Source organism: Moschus berezovskii, chromosome 26, assembly GCF_049115385.1.
Source record: "Moschus berezovskii isolate FMDL1 chromosome 26, NW_MosBer_1.0, whole genome shotgun sequence".
In the NCBI taxonomy this organism is placed as follows: Eukaryota; Metazoa; Chordata; class Mammalia; order Artiodactyla; family Moschidae; genus Moschus; species Moschus berezovskii.
This window is the reverse complement of record NC_142485.1, coordinates 29,233,142-29,254,500: the sequence shown is the minus strand read 5'-3', so window position 1 is coordinate 29,254,500 and position 21,359 is coordinate 29,233,142. Positions and strand designations below refer to the sequence as shown.

Sequence of the window (21,359 nt, the reverse complement as noted above, 5' to 3'; positions counted from 1 at the left end):
TAGAGTCGGACACGACTGAGCGACGGAACGGAACGGAACGGATTGTTTCTTGATTGTTCCTCCTTTGTTTCCAAATTCCTTCACTTCCTTGATTCAGTTCAGTTCAGTTCAGTTGTTTCTGACTCTCTGGAACCCCATGGACTGCAGCACGCCAGGCCTCCCTGTCCTTCACCAACTCCCGGAGCTTGCTCAAACTCACGTCCATTGAGTCAGTGATGCCATCCGACCATCTCATCGTCTGTCGTCCCCTTCTCCCACCTTCAGTCTTTCCCAGCATCAGGGTCTTTTCAAATGAGTCAGTTCTTCACATCAGGTGGCCAAAGTGTTAGCGTTTCAGCTTCAGCATCAGTCCTTCCAATGAATATTCAGGACTGATCTCCTTTAGGATGGATTGGTTGGATCTTCTTGCAGTCCAAGGGACTCTCAAGAGCCTTCTCCAACACCACAGTTCAAAAGCATCGATTCTTTGGCGCTCAGCTTTCTTTATGGTCCAGCTCTCACATCCATACATGACTACTGGAAAAACCATAGCCTTGACTAGATGGACCTTTGTGAGCAAAGTGATGTCTCTGCTTTTTAATACACTGTATAGGTTGGTCATAACTTTCCTTCCAAGGAGCAACCGTCTTTTAATTTCAAGGCTGCAGTCACCATCTGCAGTGATTTTGGAGCCCAAAAAATTAAAGTCTGTCACTGTTTCCGTTGTCTCCCCATCTACTTCCTTGATTAGCAGGGGCTTGAATTAGCCTTTTGGAACTCTGGGATGTTCTAGGAGGCTGAAGAAACCTTTCCCTACAAACACAGAAAGGATTTATACCCAGGAGGACTCCACAGGTTCTGGCTCCCTTTCATTAATCTTGCACAAAGTTATTATGTGCTAAAACTGAGGCTTTATACCAAATCAAACTCTCAGGCACAAGGCTGCTGTGTACCTCCCAGTTCTCTTTAAGCACAAACTTGGACGTGCAGACCCTTGAAGCGGACAGAGACCTCCTGGTGAGACCTGAAGCCCTCGAGCCCAGCAGCCCCACCACATGCATGAATTTCCTGTGCTCCGCTGGAGGGCGATGCACTGCAGGCACTGCTGCCTGAGTCCTGGGCTTCAGCTGTGCTGAGATAAAGAGGATCCGCTCAGTGTAACTTGGTATCACATGTGATGAAAAACCAACATCCACTGAGAGCTTATCCTGTGGGATCATATCACATCCCAAGCATGTGTCAGTTAATGTAACTCTCCAAGTCCCATTATTTGAGATAGAAACCATTATCACCCTGGGATTACAGATGAAGAAACTAAGAAACAGAGAGCCATGGGTGTTGGCCAGTAGCAGAGACGGTGTGAACTAGGAAGTCTAGCCCCGGAGGCTTCCATACTGTACCGTCTCCACCCAGGTGCTAAGCTAAATATTTGTCAAATCAACAAATGCCTTTTCTTGCCCAGAAGTTTAGTTGTTTCTTCTATAAAATCAGATTTGATAGTATTTTTCTTTATAGAATCTTGACCGTGGTGTCACGCTGAGACAATGTAAATCCCTAAACAGATTAATTCCTCAGGTTGTTTTAACTTTCAGGTTTCCAAAACATAATATCTCTACATAGCAACATGGTCATCACTTCCTAATACTTTCTCAGTGATGTAGCCAAGCATCATTATATACATCAGAAAACCAATTAATTAAACAACTTAAGCAGGAGAATTTTATCACAGAAAACACAGCTTTGACATTTCAGATAAAGTCTATCCAAAATCAACACTGGCAAAATTAGAAAGGATGATTTGCTGCATCTACTCTCATTTCCTTACTCTGCCTGAGCCAGGCCATCATGGTACATCACCCGGGGCTCATGTTTTAAGAATGACATGCTACTGGTAATTAACAGAAAAGCCTGGTAGCCTCTAACATCTGTCTGAAAGACTGTTGACAGATGAACAATGGGTATAAAAGACCTGGCATCTTGTGTAGAATTGTTTATCATGTTTGCAATTATCTGCCATTTTCAAAGGACCTTCAAACAAAACGATCAATCATTTATCCATTGTGCCTTCTTCATGAAGCTGGCTGACCAGAAGGTTCTTACATCCACTGTTTAAACCACGATATTTTTTTCTGTCCTTTTTATATTTTCTGCCATCCTCCCTGTAGATTTTTTTTAGACAATTATGATAATTATTTTAATTTGTAGCCAGCTTTTTAGAGCAAATACACCCACTGAGGAGAAGGAAATGGCAACCCACTCCAGTATTCTTGCCTAGAGAATCCCATGGACAGAGGAGCCTGGAGGGCTGCTGTCCATAGAGTCATACAGAGTCGGACATGACTGAAGTGACTTAGCATGCCTGCATGCATTGGAGAAGGAAATGGCAGCCCTCACCAGTATTCTTGCCTGGAGAATCCCAGGGACAGAGGAGCCTGGGGGGCTGCCGTCTATGGGGTTGCACAGAGTTGGACGTGACTGAAGCGACTTAGCATAGCAGCAGCACACCCACTGAAGACTTCCATAGAGGTACCAGAAAGATCCTATGATCATGAAGCATTCCAAACATTAACTACTATCCCAATGGTGTATTTGTTCCCTAGGGCTGTTATAACAAAGTGTCACAAACTGGGTGATTTTTTAAAAAATTTATTTATTTTGGTTGCATCAGGTCTTGGTTGCAGCATGTGGGATCTTTTCATTGTGGTGCATGGGCTCAGTAGTTGCATGGACTCCAGAGCATGTGGGCTTCAGCAATTGTGGCACATGGGCTTAGTTGCTCTATGGCATCCGGGATCCTAACTCCCCAACCAAGGATTGAACCCACGTATCCTGGTGGCTCAGCTGGGACAGAATTCGCCTGCAGTGTGGGAGACCTGGGTTCAATCCCTGGGTTAGGAAGATCCCCTGGAGAAGGGAATGGCTCCCCGCTCCAGTATTCTGGCCTGGAGAATGCCATGGACTGTATAGCCCATGAGGTCTGCTCCTGCAAAGAGCAGGACACAACTGAGCGACTTTCACTTTCACCCTTCATTGCAAGGTGGACCACCAGGGAAGTCCTACAAACTGGGTGATTTAAAATGATAGAAATGTTTCCCATCACAGTTCCGGAAACTAGAATTCTGATAACAGATGCCTGTGGAGCCAAGCCTCCTCTGAAACCTGTAGGAAAGGGTCTTCCTTGCCTCTTCCTAACTTCCAGGGGCTGGCCTTCAAAGATCGACACCCCTGGGCTTACAGCTGCCTCACTCCTACCTCTGCCTCTGTCATTACATGATGTTCTCCTTGTGTGTTTGTGTTCAGAGATCTCTCTTCTTAAGGGTATTGGATTAGAGCCCATGCTAATGACCTTGTCTTATGTTGATTTTATCTGTAAAGATCCTATTAATATCTCCATTTAAGGCTACATACACACACAGAGTTAGGACTACATCATATCTTTGTGGGGAACACAGTTCAGCCCATAACAGAGAGGATACCTGCAAGCACACCTCAGATACAAACTACCTTCAAGGCTGGGACTTGAAAGAGTAGGAACTTTTCTGCTGGCCTTATTTACAGTATCTTTTTATTTAAAGTGGTCTTCCCAGGTGTCTCAGTGGTAAAGAACCTGCCTGCCAATGCAGGAGGTGTGAATTCGATCCCTGGGTGGGAAAGATCCCTTGAAAAGAAAATGGCAACCCATTCCAGTATTCTTGCCTGGGAAATCCTATGAACAGAGGAGCCTGGTGGGCTACATTCATGAGGTCTCAAAAGAGTTGGACATGACTTCGCAGCTATACAATAATAGCATGTATGTAAAAAAAAAAAAAAAAGACCTGTGCAATAAGGGAAGTGGTTAGTCACGAAAGCATAGAAATAACTAAAGTTAGAGAGCTGAAGACAGGTGGGTGAATTCCCTGCTGTTCATGGAGAAGGGTGATTTGCTCCTATATTATTGCCCTCTGTATATGAAATATATATCATATATATGACTCACTCCCCTTGTTTTGATTCTGTGCTCAACTTAATTTGACCTCAACAGGAATTCCTCTCTTAGGGAAAGAGCAGACAACACTGCAACTGTTATTACTTAACACAACTGAGTTGGATTTACACATCAGTATTTTATGAGTTAAGTTACTGGGGATCCATCTTAAGAGGTTTCTCAGAAGGTCCTTGACCTGTAAAATCAGAAACCCAGAGAGGTGGCAGCAGACAAGTGCAGCTCCCAAGGAACTGGGTGAGTTGAATCAAGCTTCACTCAGCAATGACCCTTTGGGCGGACTCTCCCTTCAAGTTACATTACTTGTGTTCAAAATCAATCCGATGATTAGGGGCTTAAACCCTGAAAGCTCATACTCTAGAAATGATCTGAATACAGCTTATTAACCTTCCCTCCTATCAGAGAGCGGGCCATGGTTCATTTTGGCCTTTGATTGGCTAAGTCCCAGATCTTTTGGAATCAGGGTTATGATTCCCAGGTTTGTGTTCAAACTTCGTATCATTTTGCCCAGAGTTCTGCGAATCTGAAGTTCTAAGGGTGACGGAGAAATTGGGAGAGTGTTCCTTTAAGGCGAGGGTCAAGGAGGAGACCCAGGTGTCTATTGTAGACGCAGCCCGAGGCTGCAGTCTGGGGCCCAATTAGCAGTGAGCTAAGCCGGGTTTTTGTTTAGCTTAGCAACCGCCTGTGCCGTCCCGGGGGCCCGTCGGGGTCTCTTCGGGGGCCGGAGGGGCGGGTCTGAGTCTTCCGCCCGCGGTGGCACCGGCGGCTGCAGGAGTCGCCCCCCGTGGGCACCGGGACCCCTGCCCTCGGGGTCTCGCAGCAGCCTTGGGCTGAGAAGGATCTGCTCACCGCAGAGGGCGGCCAACCCGGCGTCGGGGAAGGGCAGGCCGAGGAGTCGCGGGGCCGAGCGCCCGGAGGGTTTCCTCCGCGAGGAGAGCATCAGAACAGCCCCCCAGGGGGTGCGCGACGAGAGGGGACCCCCGGGCCCAGGGCCGCCTCGTCCCGAGCCCTGCGGGCGGCGGTGGATGGAGCCCTGCAGCCCGGCTCCGCGTGGACTTGAGGTTCGGGCCACAGCCAGGACGGCGTTGCTAGGGCCAGGACATGAAGGTCGCGGTGCTGGACCTTGGGTCTCTCTTTGCCAAAATCTTCAAGACTTCGACGGCGCCCCCTGCAGCCCCCTCGCCGGTCGCCTCCTCCAGCCCCTCGCGAGGCGCTGCTGCCGCGGGGGCCGCGGGCTCCCGCCCGGGCACCTCGCTCAGCGCGGCCCGGACCTTGACCGTCCTCCCGGCCCTGGCTCCCGACTCCCCGTCCAGCTGTCGGGGGCCCTCGGTCCTGCTGCAGCCGCCGCCCGCCGCGCTCCATCCCCTGCTCGCCGCCCCCCACGCCCGAGTCTCCGTCGCCGGCCGCCCGGCCGAGGCGGTGCGGACTCCCGCTTCGCTGCCCAGTAGCCCGGGAGCAGCCAAAGTCCGGTCCTCGCCCCTGCCCTTGGCTCTGCCGCCCGCCCCCTCCAGCGGCGGCCGCAGCTCGGCGGGCTCCCCCGCCCACCCGGTGGTCGTGGCGCGGCCGCCCCCGGGCCCCGGCGCGGTCTGGGAGGCGCATCCGTCCATCGGGGGCTCGGCGGGCAGCAGCAGCAGTGTGACCGCGAGCCCGCGGAACCCTCGCCCCGCCGGCCCTGGGGAGAGAGAGCCCAGCGCTCGGGTGCCCCCCGGGCCTGGCCCCAAGACCCTGTTCTTCACTTTGCCGGACATCGGCGAGGAGTGGGCCTCGGATAGCGACTCGGACGACGGCTGGCGAGGGTGAGTAGCCCCACTGGGGCCAGGCAGGTCCTTCTGGGGACCCCACTCCTCCACCTGCCACAGCCACCTTGCCGGGCACCCGGTTACAGAACGGCGCTATTTGCATCACTTCCACTAACTCCCCTGGATCACCCTGCTTGCACTTTTCTTGGGTCCTGATTCCTTGGCTTTCTGTTCTTTTCAAATACAGGCTGTGACAGGCTTGCGCTCAGCTTTCTGGGAGATAATCCTCTGGTGTTTACCATCAGAGAGGGAGAGACGATGAAACAGGGCTTGCAGGAAAGGAGGGCAACATTTTGTTTCTTTTCTCGCTGAAGCCTTCCCTCTTAGATCATTTGAGAGTCTGGTTTCCTTAAGGACTTAGAAAGGAGCCTTTGAGTCCTTCTCTCTGATGCAGGATTAACAGTTGTGCAGGTAACCCAATACCTACACTGGCAGCTCTCATTTTAAGAAATGGTGAGACTCATGCCTCCCCCTTTTTCAAAGATCAGCTCCAATTCTCATCCTTTTAAGTGGGATTTTTTTTTTTTTTGGTATGAGACATGGAGTTAATTTATGTATGCATAACATCATCTGACACAAATGGATTTGTTATATCTTGTATCCTAGAGCTGCGTTCTTCCTATGGGGCCTTGAGATACTCTGGAAACACTGACTGACTTCATGGGGACCATCTCAGTGGGAATTGGGAGACACTTCCCTCAGCACACAAACTCACACACATTCCGCTTGTAAAATGTGGATGTCAGAAGTCAGGCAAATTTTATTAATGAGCAGAAGATATAGCTATTCTTAAGTGGATGCTGATTGCAGCCATGAAATTAAAAGATGCTTACTCCTTGGAAGGAAAGTTATGACCAACCTTGATAATATATTAAAAAGCAGAGACATTACTTTGCTAACAAAGGTCCATCTAGTCAGGGCTATGGTTTTTCCCGTGGTCATGTATGGATGTGAGAGTTGGACTGTGAAGAAAGCTGATCGCCGAAGAATTGATACTTTTGAACTGTGCTGCTGGAGAAGACTCTTGAGAGTCCCTTGTACCGCAAGGAGATCCAACCAGTCCATTCTAAGGGAGATCGATCCTGGGTGTTCATTGGAAGGACTGATGCTAAAGCTGAAACTGCAATACTTTGGCCACCTCATGAGACGAGTTGACTCACTGGAAAAGACTCTGATGCTGGGAAAGGTTGGGGGCGGGAGGACAAGGGGACGACAGAGAATGAGATGGCTGGATGGCATCACCAACTCTGTGGACATGAGTTTGAGTGAACTCCGGGAGTTGGTGATGGATAGGGAGGCCTGGCGTGCTGTGATTCATGGGGTCGCGGAGAGTCGGACACAACTGAGCGACTGAACTGAACTGAAGTGGATGTAAAGATGTTCAGCCTTCTGAATTTCACAAAAGGATACAGTCAAGGGCAAATGTAGTGAAACGGTCAAGCACAAACCAGGAAGTCCCTTTCCTGGATGCAGATTTCTTCATTGTAGTCTAGTGAAGGAAGAACGGTCAGGCCTGCTAGCCGAAAAGCTCTCCTCTGCCCACAAAAATGGACTGGAAAACTTTGGCATTAAGACTGATTCTAAGTCATTCAAAATTCAAATAACTATTTTCACAAAGCCGTGTGACACTCATCTCAGTGTTAAAATAAGCAGTTAAGTAGTAAGTTCTTTTCACTTATTGTATTATGAAATAGATGAATTAACTGATTTTTCCCCCTAAAGGAAAATCAATTGCATTTGGGATGAGTGGCTAGAATCCCTGGAGGAGGGCATGGCAACCCACTCCAGTAGTCTTGCCTGGAGAATCCTCACAAACAGAAGAGCCTGCCAGGCTATAGTCCATAGGGTCGCAAAGAGTTGGACAGAAGCGACTGAGCATGCATGCATGCAAGTGGCTAGAATACGTATGCCTAAGGAATTAGACCTTTGTTATTGGCTACTGGTCCTTAACATTTATGCAATTAATGTTTTATGAGCAAACAGATATACACACTGATCTTGAACTCTAGTCTTAGTCCTTTCTCCCAGCAGGCACTGAGACATTCAGTAGGGCCAGTGAAAGCACTAGTGTGGTTTTCTTTCTTGAACATTTTAGTCTATGTTAGCATTGTCCAAAAATGCTCAATGGATACTTTTTTGAATAACACTGTATTTGGCACTATTTACAGTATGCTAATCTGCATCCTTGGAAGGAAAGTTATGACCAACCTAGATAGCATATTAAAAAGCAGAGACATTACTTTGCCACCCAAGGTCCGTCTAGTCAAGGCTATGGTTTTTCCCGTGGTCATATATGGATGTGAGAGTTGGACTGTGAAGAAAGCTGATCGCCGAAGAATTGATGCTTTTGAACTGTGGTGCTGGAGAAGACTCTTGAGAGTACCTTGGACTGCAAGGAGATCCAACCAGTCCATTCTAAAGGAGATCGATCCTGGGTGTTCATTGGAAGGACTGATGCTAAAGCTGAAACTGCAATACTTTGGCCACCTCATGCGACGAGTTGACTCACTGGAAAAGACTCTGATGCTAGGAAGGATTGGGGGTGGGAGGAGACAGGGATGACAGAGAATGAGATGGCTGGATGGCATCACCGACTTGATGGACATGAGTTTGAGTGAACTCCGGGAGTTGGTGATGGACAGGGAGGGCTGGCGTGTTGTGATTCATGGGGTCGCAAAGAGTCAGACACGACTGAGCGACTAAACTGAACTGAACTGAACTGAATCTGCATTAGCAGATATATCCAATTGTCCTGAAAGGGCAGACACTGAATTTTATAAAATTGCTTTGAGGAATAATAGGCATGGATACATGTATTCAAGGATCTTCCTATTTATGCTTGTTTGTTCTCTCTGTGAAACACCCTACAACACTTTGAGTACATTAGTTGGTTGCTTTTTTCTTTTGCACATACAAATAGTCATATTCCCTTCCATTCATGCCTCATTTCTTTTCTTAATCATGAAATTTACAAAGGGACAAGGGGGACGAAAGAAAGAAAATGTTTCTTTCGATCTTACAGATCTTTTGCATCTTGAAATGTATTTTTTCCCTCCTGGACATCTGGGTTGACTATAACACTGAATAAGAAAACATCCTTCAACAATGGATTTAAATTGCACAACAATTTTCACCTTATCTATTTGTTTTCAGATAGCTGCTGTTAATCATTAGCCCACTTAACTAATAATAAAACCATATATTTGGTTTTCTCAAGCCAGGTATGTGAAGAGTAGAAGGTGGTTAAAGTAGGAATAAGAGAGGGAAGAAGGGAAAAAGCATAACTAAAGAGAATGTAGATACATGTCAAACAAAGGAAAGAAAATCTTGAGAAAGTTAATCTAATTTTAAGACCACCACTCATTTACAAAGAAAAGTCCTCATTCACAGTTTATATTGTTTGGAAGATCTATGCATCTTACCTTTGACCTGATTCTGTTCTTGGCCTTTACTAAAATTAAAAATACTGAAATTAATTTCAGTGGGGACATATGCAAGCTTTCTTTCAATTCAGAGCCTTTTTTCTTTTTCACTAAGGTGCTGTGTAATAGCGTAAGTTTTGATCTCGGATTCATAGATTAAATGAATGACTAGCCGACAGAAGAGGGGTTCACTCTTTCCAGTGACACGTTTAAACCAGAGGCAGAAGTACCGAGTTGCCTCCTTTACCCCACTCTCCCACACCCCCAGGTGTGTGAACCAGCGCTTGTCAACTTCACCTTCATTTCCCTGTGTCTTTCATATACACATTGTCCCTCCTTCACAGTGGTTTCCTGTCTCCCCATCCCTCATCACTATCTCCTTTTGCATTTCTGGTTTGATCTATGCAATTATCACCTTGTAAAAGGACTTATTCCTTCTTTGTCTGCGAATAGAAGAAGTTCTCTCAGTAGATCAGATAGTCAGATAGAGAACTATTGTTTGTGAAGATTGGTAGATTTAAACTTCATGTGGTTGGACAGTATTTCTCTCTTTTTGGAGTTATTGCTGATAATATATAGTCATTGCTTTTGTGAGTGGTTGACTTCCCTTGTTAAAGTCTTATAAGTGTGGAAATATCACAGTAGCTGCCTGCAGGACTTGTGAACTTGACTGCCAATGAAAAAGAATGCAGGGACTTAATGTGAGTCCAGAGCTGGGGTGACTCTTCAGGACTCAGGCAGGAATCGAATGAGTTGAATTCCAGTCTCAAACCATTTGCTCGCTGTGTAATTCTGGGCAAGCTCTTCAGTTTCCACCTTGATAAAATGAAGATAATAATGATGCTTTTCTCATCCGGATGTTCCAAAAATTCATTGAAATAATATTTTAAGTGCCTAACATAGAGAAATGTGTATAATCCTGGTGGCTCAGATAGTAAAGAATCCGCCTGCAGTGTGGGAGACCTGGGTTCGATCCCTGGGTTGGGAAGATCCCCCTGGAGGAGGGCATGGCAACCCACTCCAGTATTCTTGCCTGGAGAATTCCATGGACAGAGGAGTCTGGCAGGCTATACTCCATGGGGTTGCAAAGAATCAGACATGACTGAGTGACTAAGTGCATCTGATTCTTATCTACTTCTTGGCACATAAATGAAAATAGAAAAGTATGTTTCATTGAAGAATACATTCCAGGGGAAGAAAAGAGTGACAAAAATTCATTTATATTTATCATCTTGACTGTAGTAAATGGAATCTTTTAGTGCAGTTATTCTGTTCCGTTCCGTCGTTCAGTCGTGTCCGACTCTTTGTGACCCGGTGGACTGTAGCCTACCAGGCTTCTCCGTCCATGGGATTCTCCAGGCAAGAATACCGGAGTGGGTTACCGTTTCCTTCTCCAGGGGATCGTCCCGACCCAGGGATGGAACCCGGGTCTCCCGCATAACGTCTCAGACACGTTAACCTCTGAGCAGAACAAATAAAAGTACACTCTAATCTTTCATCATTTTCCCTGCAAAACTTAACAGAAGATAAAGGCTACTTTAATTAGCATTACTACTGATTGCTGTACAGTATCTAGAAGAAAATGTATTTGCCACCCGGGGATCAAACTTTTAGTGTTTAGAGACACTGCAGAGTAACCAGTAGCCTCACAAATCAAATCATACATGGCCAATACTTCATATAGCCCTTGCTATTCCTACTCGGTGATGTGTTCTTTATATGTACAGCATATCTTTTTAAAACTGTAAACTCTTTGTCCCGTGACATTTAAGATGGCACACATTCACAAAAGGCATTTAATAAACATTTATTAAATGAATAAATGAAAATATTTTCATTACAATATCCACTTTCGTATGTTCCTAATCTTGTAAAAAATCCAGAGGAAATTTAAATGTACTTATGTATTTTTTTAATATTTATTTATTTATGGCTGTGCTGTCTCTTTGTTGCTGCTCAGGCTTTTCTCTAGTTGCGGGGAGTGTGGGCTTCTCATTGCAGTAGCTTCTCTTGTTGCAGAGCAGGGGGCTCTAGGCACACAGGCTTCAGTGGTTGCTGCACTTAGGCTCAATAGTTGTGGCCCACAGGCTTAGTTGCCCCGTGGCATGTGGGATTTTCCCGAACCAGAGATTGAACCAGTGTCCCCTGTATTGCAAAGCAGATTCTTAACCACTAGAAAGCCAAGAAAGCCCTCTTTTAAAAAAAAAAAGTATTTATTTGACTCCGCCGGGTCTTAATTGTGGCATGTAGGAGCAGCATCTTTGTTGTGGCATGTAGGATCTGGTTCCCTGGCCAGGGATGGAATGCAGGCCCTCTGTGTTGGGAGCTTGGAGTCTGAGCCACTGGACCACCAGCGAAGTCCCTAAATGTCATTTAAGAATAATTGTCTTGGGCATTTCTGTTCTGTTGTCTTGGAGTTTTCCCAGAGTTGGTAATGCTTTCTGCTGGGACTTTGCATTCCCGCAGGGATGAATGGTGTGCTCAGTAGACAATTGTCATTTGACTGTTACTTTCTATTACAGTCAGATGACCATAAATTTCATTAAAAAATAGTAATGAACCTGACTTGGGCATTCATGCCTCGCATTTGCTTAAACCCAAGAAAAGAATTTTGTTCTTAACATCTTATACAGTAGGTTTTTAAGTTTTGAATTACCTTCTTTATTACTTGAAGGCTCAAAAACTGAACTTGAGCTATTATGTCCTTCTGCTGTATGTTCAAAAGACACATATTGAACATTTTCTAATGTAATAGCTAATGTGTGTAACACTTGGTATGTTAGCAGTTACCGGTTTCCACTCCATGATAAGTACAGAAAGTAAGAACAAATTCCTGGTGGTCCAGGACTCTATGCTTCCAGTGAAGGGGCCATTAGTTTGATTCTTGGTCAGGGAACTAAGATCCTGAATGCCACGGGGTGTGGCAAAAAAATAAATAAAAATCATTAAACTCCTTACCAAATTATATTATATAAAAAATAATAACCTTTGAAAAAATGAGAGAAATAATGAGAATGAATAATGAGAAAGAATGAGAGAATAAATGTTTAGAAAAGTTTTTAGCAATTGACAGAGTAACATTATGTCTATTGACTGATAAAACTTTTGGACTTTGTATTTTGTGCATCTTTTTTTCCATTTTGCTTTCTAATAATTATTATACTATTATATATAGTATAATATAATGGTATAATAATTATTATAATTATTTTTATTATATAAAGTTATAACATCCACAATGAATAGAAAAAAAAATTTAATAGACTACACATTAGTCCTTGGGGTTGCAGGGAGGTTGCAAAGAGTCAGACACAACTTAGTGACTGCGTATGTAGCACATGTTAGCTTGAGAGGCACTGAAGCAGACTTTAAACACTTGTAAACCACAATGAACAGCAAATTTCAGGACACCAGGAGGGAGAAAAACAGCCAGATGACCACACTGGCATTTTAACTCTTCCTAAAATACAGGGCTAAGCAATGTTTGAACATTATCCTCTAATAAAAGAAGAAGTGCTTTCAATGATTGTTCAAATAATCTAGAGTCAAGAATATGCTCTAGTCACAGTGTCTTTGGGAGCCCTGGCTGTGGGGATATAACCTGTGGCCAGAAGGAGGAGGTTTCTCACTCTTAATGCTTTTTTTTTTTTAAGTTTTACACCAATGCTGCATTCCGTCAGAGCTCAATCACAGCCCTCGATGGCAGTTGTTTCTTTCGTAAGGCAGAACTTGCAAGTACAGATCATGTGTTTTTTTTGTTTTTAAAGGAACTTTTAAGAGGAAATTTACAGACATGATGTGCTTTCTTCTCTTATTGCCAATCTGTAGTCTCTTTGGAAAGATCCCTGACTTACCATTAATAAATGATCAGATGTATTAATCCCTTCTGAATTGCATAGGAGGGAATCATGTCCCATAGGAGGGAATCCTATGACCCATTAAGTTTTTTTAAGTTTAATTTACATTTGAAACTCACTTTCTTCCCCTGGTGGAAATGAAAACCCAGTTATCGGGGATTGCTCTCATCTTTATCTTAGACTTGAGCCTCGTTCTGGGGGCTTACATAAGACCAGGGCATTCATCAGTGGGGAAGGAGCCCACTTGTTCTTTAATAACCTCTGTTACTGCTGAATATACTGAGATATCCATAATCTTGTCCTTCATAATAACCCAGGTCCCATGCCTTTATCCACAAAGGCCCTTCCAGTTAGGGGTCGCCCCGCTTAATTCTGTGGGACTTCTGGGAGGCCCTGGGGGCAGCCCACTGCTCTCATACCAACATTCTCTATCACAGGACTTCCAGGAGGATGCCAACCCACACCACACAGCCTTCCTCGGGGATTCTACCAGCCCACCTAGGTTGTATACAAGGATCGGCGCCCTCTGATCCCTTACCTCGTAACATCATCAGTCAGCCTCTGTTGCCCCTGAGGTCTGCATTTTGTGCTTCTGCATCAGTTTCCTGAAAGACATCCTCTAGGAACTCCCTGGTGCTGAGAGGCTGATTCAGGGCTCCACTGGCCCATGAGAATAAGAAGAGAAGCACTTTTCCAATGATGGGCTGGATAGATTTCCGCCCTCATTAACTTCCTGGCCAGGCACCTTCCTTATGGTACAGTGTTTCACTGCTTTAAAGCATTAGTTTTGTGACTGTTTCTCAAATATGTATTATTCTATGAAGCCAAGGTTCTTAGCATAATGACTAGTATTTCCTTGTCTACCAGGTACCAAATGCTGTGTATTCTATAGTCATTATCATGAATCCCCAGAACACACACACAAGGAAGGAATTTTATTTCCATTTACATATGAACAAATTGAGGTACAGAAAGGATTATAAATGGTCTCATTCAGATGGTTAATATGTGGAAATGAAAGATTCAATTCAGGCAGTCAATTTTTATCACCCACGCTTACATGTAGCCAAGTTTTTTTAAAGAATTTAAATGGTAATAAGGATTAAAATCTATTTCTAAGGAAATCGGTAGTATTTTTTCTGAAAAAAACTGACTCTAAGAAATTGTACTCTTTCCAATAAAAATTAGTTTGAAAATAAAAATCATGTTAATAAGTAAACTAAAATTATCTTTCTTAAAATATTCCTAGTAATACTATAAGGAGACAAAAATTAAAGTGTACTGTTGTCCACTTTGAGGCACAGATAACAAATTATTTTTATTATAAAGCTAGAATTTCTTTAAAGAATTTCCTTTCTTTAAAGCAAAACTGTTGTCATCTCTCTTTTATTATGTATGTGTTTCTCATAAATTATTTTGTGTATATTTAATAGTAAATCAAATATTTTATTTGTACAAGTAAGGTAGATAATTAGCAAGCATTGTCTTACTGGGGAAAAATAACAGGAGAAGCAATTAGATATGCCTTTGCTAAGGGGAAAAGGTACACATTAGCATTTTCTCAATTAGCCGTTTCACTTAAGGGTTTAGAAGAAGCCTTATATTAATAAATAAATATTGACAACAGTAAAGATATGGGAATGGAGGTGAAAGGGATAGTCTTGGTAAAACTCTACTTTTTAATTTCTAATTTAATTTAATTTTTGGCTGCACCATCCAGCCTTGCAGGGTCTTAGCTCTCCTACCAAGAATCAAACCCAGGCCCTCTACAGTTAGAGCACAGGGTCCTAACCACTGGACCACCTGGGAATTCCCTACTCTATTTTTAAAATGTGAATTACTGATAAAATGAGTCCTAAATTTCTTGGTTCAGATTTCACACAGCTGAGACTGAAGTGAAGGACCATGATTTTAGGTGAGATGTGAGTAAGAAGAAATTGTTCTCATAAAACGGACTCAGAGACTTCGAGAATAGGCTTATATTTGCAGGGGGTTGTGGGGAGGAAGGATGGGGGAAGGGATAGGTAGGGAGCTTGAGATGGACTTGTACACGCTGCTTTATTTAAAATGGATAACCAGCAAGGACCTACAGTATAGTACAGGGGACTCTTCTCAATGTTATGCAGAAACCTGGATAGGAGGTGAGTTTGGGGGAGAATGGATACATGGATATGTATGGCTGAGTCCCTTCGCTGTTCACCTTAAACTATCACAACATTGTTAATCGTCTATACCCCAATATAAAAAGTTGACATTAATACATGTAATAGGCAGTTGACTAAAATAAAAGCAAAGCAAGAAAAAAAAAGTTAAAAAAGAAATTTTTCTCCATAGACAATTTGTATAGTAATTTTATCTTCAACAGTAACTCAGCTCAGTGTTATAAAAAACAAAAACAACACAACCCTCTGTGGGACACCTTACTACATAATACCTTTTTTTTTCCCCCTTCATATAATGAGGAAAATGTGCTTTTCCCTTTATTAGCCGTTTCACTTAAGGGTTTAGAAGAAGCCTTAAATGGAAATGTGTCTTAATGTTTCAGAGCTTGTGATTTTTGTGAATTCAAAGTCAATATGAAATTCAGTTTAGGAATGGAACACTTTTCTTTACCATTTAATGTATTTAATGTTGCTCTTTTGCTTAACATGGACACTTTGAGTTTAGCATCGTGTGTGTGTGTGTGTGTGTGTGTGTGTGTGTGTGAAATCCAAATACACATAAGCCATCTATCTGTCCCTGTTGGAAACCTCTGTTTTTGCCTCAAACTGACTCCAAAGCAGCGGTCAATCTTGTTTTCACCATTAAGTAAATAAGTTGTTCTTGCATTAAAGAATTGCAGGAGGGATGGGGGACTTCCCTGGTAGTCCACTGATTCATCCTCTGAGCTGCCAGTGCAGGGAGTGAGGGTTCCGTCCCTGGTCAGGGAACGAAGATCCCTCATACCATTCAGTGTGGCAAAAAGATTAAAAAAAAAAAGAATTAGGGATAAAATGTGTATATTACTGAAGATTCCCTTGGGAGATTAATGGAGATTTGTATCACACGTTATACAATATTTCAGTGTAAAAATTTCCTTCATTCTACTTCCAACAGTGACAAACTAGGTTGTTCTAGGAAAACCACAAGTTGAGTGCATCTAGAAGAGTTGGATAATAAATTAAAAAAAAAAAAACAACACTGAAGTTTTGGTAAACTGGAAATAGACCAGCCTCATAGGAACTGAAACCAAGCTTAAAATCTTCTTAATTCCTGATTGGATTTAGATGATTTGAATTTTCTGGAGCTCCTAGCCCTGTCTGCTGTAAGAACCAGATTTAATCCCCTCTGTATTTATATATTATAGCAACAAGTGTCTATTGTTCATCAAAGACACAGTTTATATATAAGAATACAGAAATATTGAATATAAATGTTTATGGATGAAGAGCTTGTATATTCAATTTCTAATGAAAAGAAACACACACTTAGTATTTCCACAGCAGAGAAATAGCAATATTAATCATCTGACAAATTATGCTGGTACAATATCATTTTCTAGCTTAGACTGCTTTTTAATAAAGGGTTACCTTTTCTATACAAAAAAGTAGTCCCCTTTTAGGGTTGTTGTGAGGTTTGGGAGTAAGGTATGTAGGTCCCTGACCCTAATTCCCTGCCAAGGTGAAAGCAGCATCCATGGAGGGTGTCAGTGAGGTGACACTTTGTGTCGACTACACAGACTAGATATTGCTCACTGAAACAGTGATTTCTGATCTAACCAGGTTCTGTATCTGTGGTGGTGGTGGTAGTTTAGTTGCTAAGTCATGTCCAACTCTTGCGACCCCATGGACTGTAGCCCACCAGGCTCCTCTGTCCATGGGATTCTCCAGGCAAGAGTACTGGAGTGGGTTGCCATTTCCTTCTCCAGGGGATCCTCCTAACCCAGGAATCGAACCTGGGTCTCCTGCATTGCAGGCAGATAATTTACCGACTGAGCTATGAGGGAAACCTATATCTGCACTATAATGAAAATTCACTAAACCTTGCAAAAGCATTGTTGCTGTTCAGTCACTCATCCATGTCCTACTCTCTGTGACCCCATGGACTGCAGCACGCCAGGCTTCCCTGTCCTTCACTATTTTCCAGGGTTTGCTCAAACTCATGTCCATTGAGTTGGTGATGCCAATGCATCCATCTCAACCTCTGTCGTCCCCTTCTTCCCCTGCCTTCAGTCTTTCCTAACATCAAGGTCTTTTACAGTGAGTCAGCTCTTTGCATCAGATGCCCAAAGTACTGGAGCTTCAGCTTTAGTATCACTCCTTCCAATGAATATTCAGGAGTGATTTCCTTTAGGATTGACTGGTTGGATCTCCTTGCAGTCCAAGGGACTCTCAAGAGACTTCTCTAACACCACAGTTCAAAAGTATCAGTTCTTTGGTGCTCAGCCTTATTCATGGTCCAACTCTCACATCCATACACAACTCCTGGAAAAATCATAGCTTTGACTAGACAGACCTTTGTCGGCAAAGTAATTTTTCTGCTTTTTAACACACTACGTTTGTCATAGCTTTTCTTCCAAGGAGCAAGTGTCTTTAATTTCATGGCTGCAGTCACCATCTGCAGTGATTTTGGAGCCCAAGAAAATAAAGTCTGTCACTGTTTCCATTGTTTCCCCACTTATTTACCATAAAGTGATGGGACCAGATGCCATGATCTTAGTTTTTGGAATGTTGAGTTATAAGCCAGCCTTTCACTCTCCTCTTTCACCTTCATCAAGAGGCTCTTTAGTTCCTCTTTGCTTTCGGCCATAGGTGGTGTCATCTGCATATCTGAGGTTATTGATATTTCACCTGGCAATCTTGATTCCAGCTTGTGCTTAATCCAGTCCAGCATTTTGCATGCGACTCTGTAGACATGAGTTTGAGTGAACTCCGGGAGTTGGTGATGGACAGGGAGGCCTGGTGTGCTGTGATTCATGGGGTCGCGGAGAGTCGGACACGACTGAGCGACTGAACTGAACTGAACTGAACCCTGCATGTAAATTAAATAAGCAGGGTGACAATATACAGCCTTGGTGTACTCCTTTCCCAATTTTGAACCAGTCCATATTCCATGTCCGGTTCTAACTGTTGCTTCTTGACCTGCATACAGATTTCTCAGGAGGCAGGTTAGGTGGTCTGGTATTCCCATCTCTTGAAGAATTTTCCACAGTTTGTTGTGAGCCACATAATCAAAGTCTTCAGCATAGTCAATGAAGCAGAAATAGATATCCTTCTGGAATTCTCTTGCTTTTTCTATGATCCAACAGATGTTGTCAATTTGATCTCTGACTCCTCTGCCTTTTCTAAATCCAGCTTGTACATCTGGAAGTTCTCAATTCACATATGTTGAAGGCTAGCTTGAAGGATTTTGAGCATTACTTTGCTAGCATGTGAAATGAATGCAGTTGTGCAATAGTTTGAACATGCTTGGCATTGCCCTTCTTTGGGACTAGAATGAAAGCTGACATTTTCCAGTTCTGTGGCCACTGCTGAGTTTTAAATTTGCTGGCATATTATGTGCAGCACTTTAACAGCATCACCTTTTAGGATTTGAGATAGCTTAGCTGGAATTCCACCACTTCCACTAGCTTTGTTTGTAGTGATTTTTCCTAAGGCCCACTTGACTTCGCACTATAGAGTGCCTGGCTCTAGGTGAGTGATCACACCATCATGGTTATTTGGGTCATGAAGATCTTTTTTGAATAGTTCTGTATATTCTTGCAACCTCTTCTTAATCTCTTCTACTTCTTTTAGGTCCGTACTGTTTCTGTCTTTTATTTTGCCCATCTTGTATGAAATGTTCCCTTGGTATCTCTAATTTTCTTGAAGAGATCTCTAGCCTTTCCCTTTCTATTGTTTTCCTCTTTTTCTTATGCAAAACATAATGGAATTAAAATGTAACGGCATGGTTTTCAAAGTGCTAAAAGAGTGCCATCTAGTGCTTGTGTGGCAGTATTGCATGCAAACAACTCCGTTTTAACGACTTGGCTCCCATAATTGTGGTGGCATAGGTAAATCCCATACCTGCAGGGTAGATCAGCGGGCTCAAGACCCAGGGGAGAATTTTAGTTGCAGTTCAAGTCCAAAGTTGGTCTGCTGGCAGAACTCTTTCTTGGTCTTCAGAGCCAGAGGACATGCTCCCAAGGAGGAGGCTCCTCATCCTCACTTGGCCAGGACTGGGGTGATGACATTTTAGGGGATTCTTGAGAGGCCTGAGTGTGCTGGGCATGTGGGAGGGATAGGGACTCAAAGAGGATGATGGCAGAGTAGAAAAGTCTGCAGATTCTTTTACCCTTTTCCTGCTGAGAGAGGCATTCTATCTTCCAGCAGGAGGAATAGATGAGCTTCTTTATACCTGCTCAGGGTTAGAAGGCCTCGGATCTCACAGGAGAATAGACGGCCAGGGCAGACCGTGTCCCCATAATTCGTTGTAATTATTAAGAACGTCTTAGTGAGAAAGGGCACACCCCAGGTGGTGCCCACCTTTGGGCATCTTTCTTTGACAATGTATCTTACTTCAGCCAGCTCACTCTTGTTTCTTTTAGTTTATGAAAACAGTGGCTTGGCCACTTGGCTGCTTCACAGCATAGCCTCTGGTGACTCGCATCCTGGTGTCATTGTGTGACGTCAAGACTGAAACAAGCACATATTAATCAACCAAAACAAGGAGTATGAGAGAAAGCTTCTGAAGATGGAGAGACAGGACCGCACAGGAAGTGAATCCGGGTGCCTAATGAGACCTAGTGCTGTGTGTGTGGGAGAGTGTGTGTGCGCGCGCTGTAGACTCTTGCAACTCCAAGGAGTGTAGCCCGCCAAGTTCCTCTATTCATGGGATTCTCCAGACAAGGATACTGGAATGGGTTGCCATTTCCTACTCTGAGGGATCGTCCCCACCCAGGGATCAGACCCCCTCTCCTGCTGTTTCTTGCATTGGCAGGCAGATTCTTTACCACTGAGCCACCTGGGAAGCCCAATGAGACCTAGAGACCCTGTTAATTAGTAGCTTGCCTTTACCAGGCTGAGACTTCATTTTTTATTAAACCTCCCTCCACTTATCTTCACCCCCACTAGGAATCCTTTGACGCGAGGAGAGGGGTGGGTGAAATGGTTCCGTATTCCTCCTGTTGATTAAAATTCTATTTTTAAAGATTAAGGACGGTGGACACCTGTCTGGGCTGGCCCTGGAGAAGGGGGTGAGAAGGCCAGATCGGTGCGCGCTGCAGGCGCAGAGAGGGCAGGGAGCGGTGGACGCTTGCGGTCAAAGCTGGGGGCACTGGACTGTGAAAGGTGGCCCCTGGCAGCGGGGAGGGGGCACGCGTGCTCTGCCAGGGAGAGGGGGCACGGACCGAGGCCCTGGGCGGCTGGTGGGAGCAGGGAGAGCCGCGAGTCTCTGGAAAACGGGGACGCAGCCAGGGAACCAGCCGCCGGCGCTGCCCGACCTCCGCGAGGGGCGCGGCAGCCACGGAGGCGGAGGGGAGGGCTGGCGCGGGTCGGGAGGCGTCGCCCCGCTGCGCCGGAATCTGGCCGGAGGAGCCGGAGGCGGGAGCAGCGCCGGGTGCCCGGCGATCGCAGTGCCCATGGACCGCGCCGCCTGGGCCCGGAGCGCCCCTGGCCGCGCCCCTGGAGACTCGCGGTTCCCGGCGGCGCCGCAGAGGCACGTGCAGGGCTAGCGGGCCTGGGCGCAGAGCTGGGCGGCCGGGGACCCCCGGCCCCCGGGGCGCGGGGGCGCCGCCTGCAGGGCGCGGGTGCGGGTTGGCAGCGCCCAGCGGTGCCCAGGCCTCTGGGCTCCGGGCCCGGCCCACAGGACGCGAGCGCAGGCCTGAGGCTGATGGTGATTGGGTAAGTCCTGATCTGGGAAGGTAGAAGGCATGAACTTGCCTCCGTATAGATAGCATTTTTGTGCCATGCGCTTGATTTTTTTTTTTTTTTCCCCACTGCTTTCAAAGCCAGAATCCATCTGGTCTGTTCCTCGGCATCCATTCATGAAATCTCATGCTGACATCATCCGGCCTCCGGGAGCCAAGATGCTCGCTTGGTCTGACGAGCATTCGTGGCGTATGAGATGACTTTTCATCAGTCCCGAGCGCAGAGAGCCTCAGTTGCTTCTAGGGTGTGCTTGTGTAAATCGAGGTTTATCATCCTGCATTCCAGCCCCTTCACGTTTCAGACAGTCTTTTAAAGCATAAATATACATTTTGAAAGCTGCTGTTACTGATTACTAATTGAATTTCTGTAGAGTAAAGTGACAGAGATTTGTTGGCTATCGAGTTTTGTAGTTTTTTTTCCCCCCTTTCTGCAGT

General features: G+C 44.8%; 1 protein-coding gene across 2 annotated transcripts in view; it reads left to right on the top strand.

The window, feature by feature from the left end:
- Window positions 1-68: 68 nt before the first annotated feature.
- FAM149A (family with sequence similarity 149 member A) overlaps window positions 69-21,359 on the top strand; it is a 52,120-nt gene continuing 30,829 nt past the window's right edge. The window contains exon 1 of one of the 2 annotated variants that reach the window (XM_055416434.2): window positions 69-5,757. In XM_055416434.2, coding sequence (XP_055272409.2) covers window positions 5,063-5,757 — 695 coding nt within the window. In that variant the 5' untranslated portion in view covers window positions 69-5,062. Of the gene's footprint in view, window positions 5,758-20,577; window positions 20,899-21,359 lie in introns of those variants that run through there. The other variant, XM_088832569.1, reaches the window with a different exon arrangement.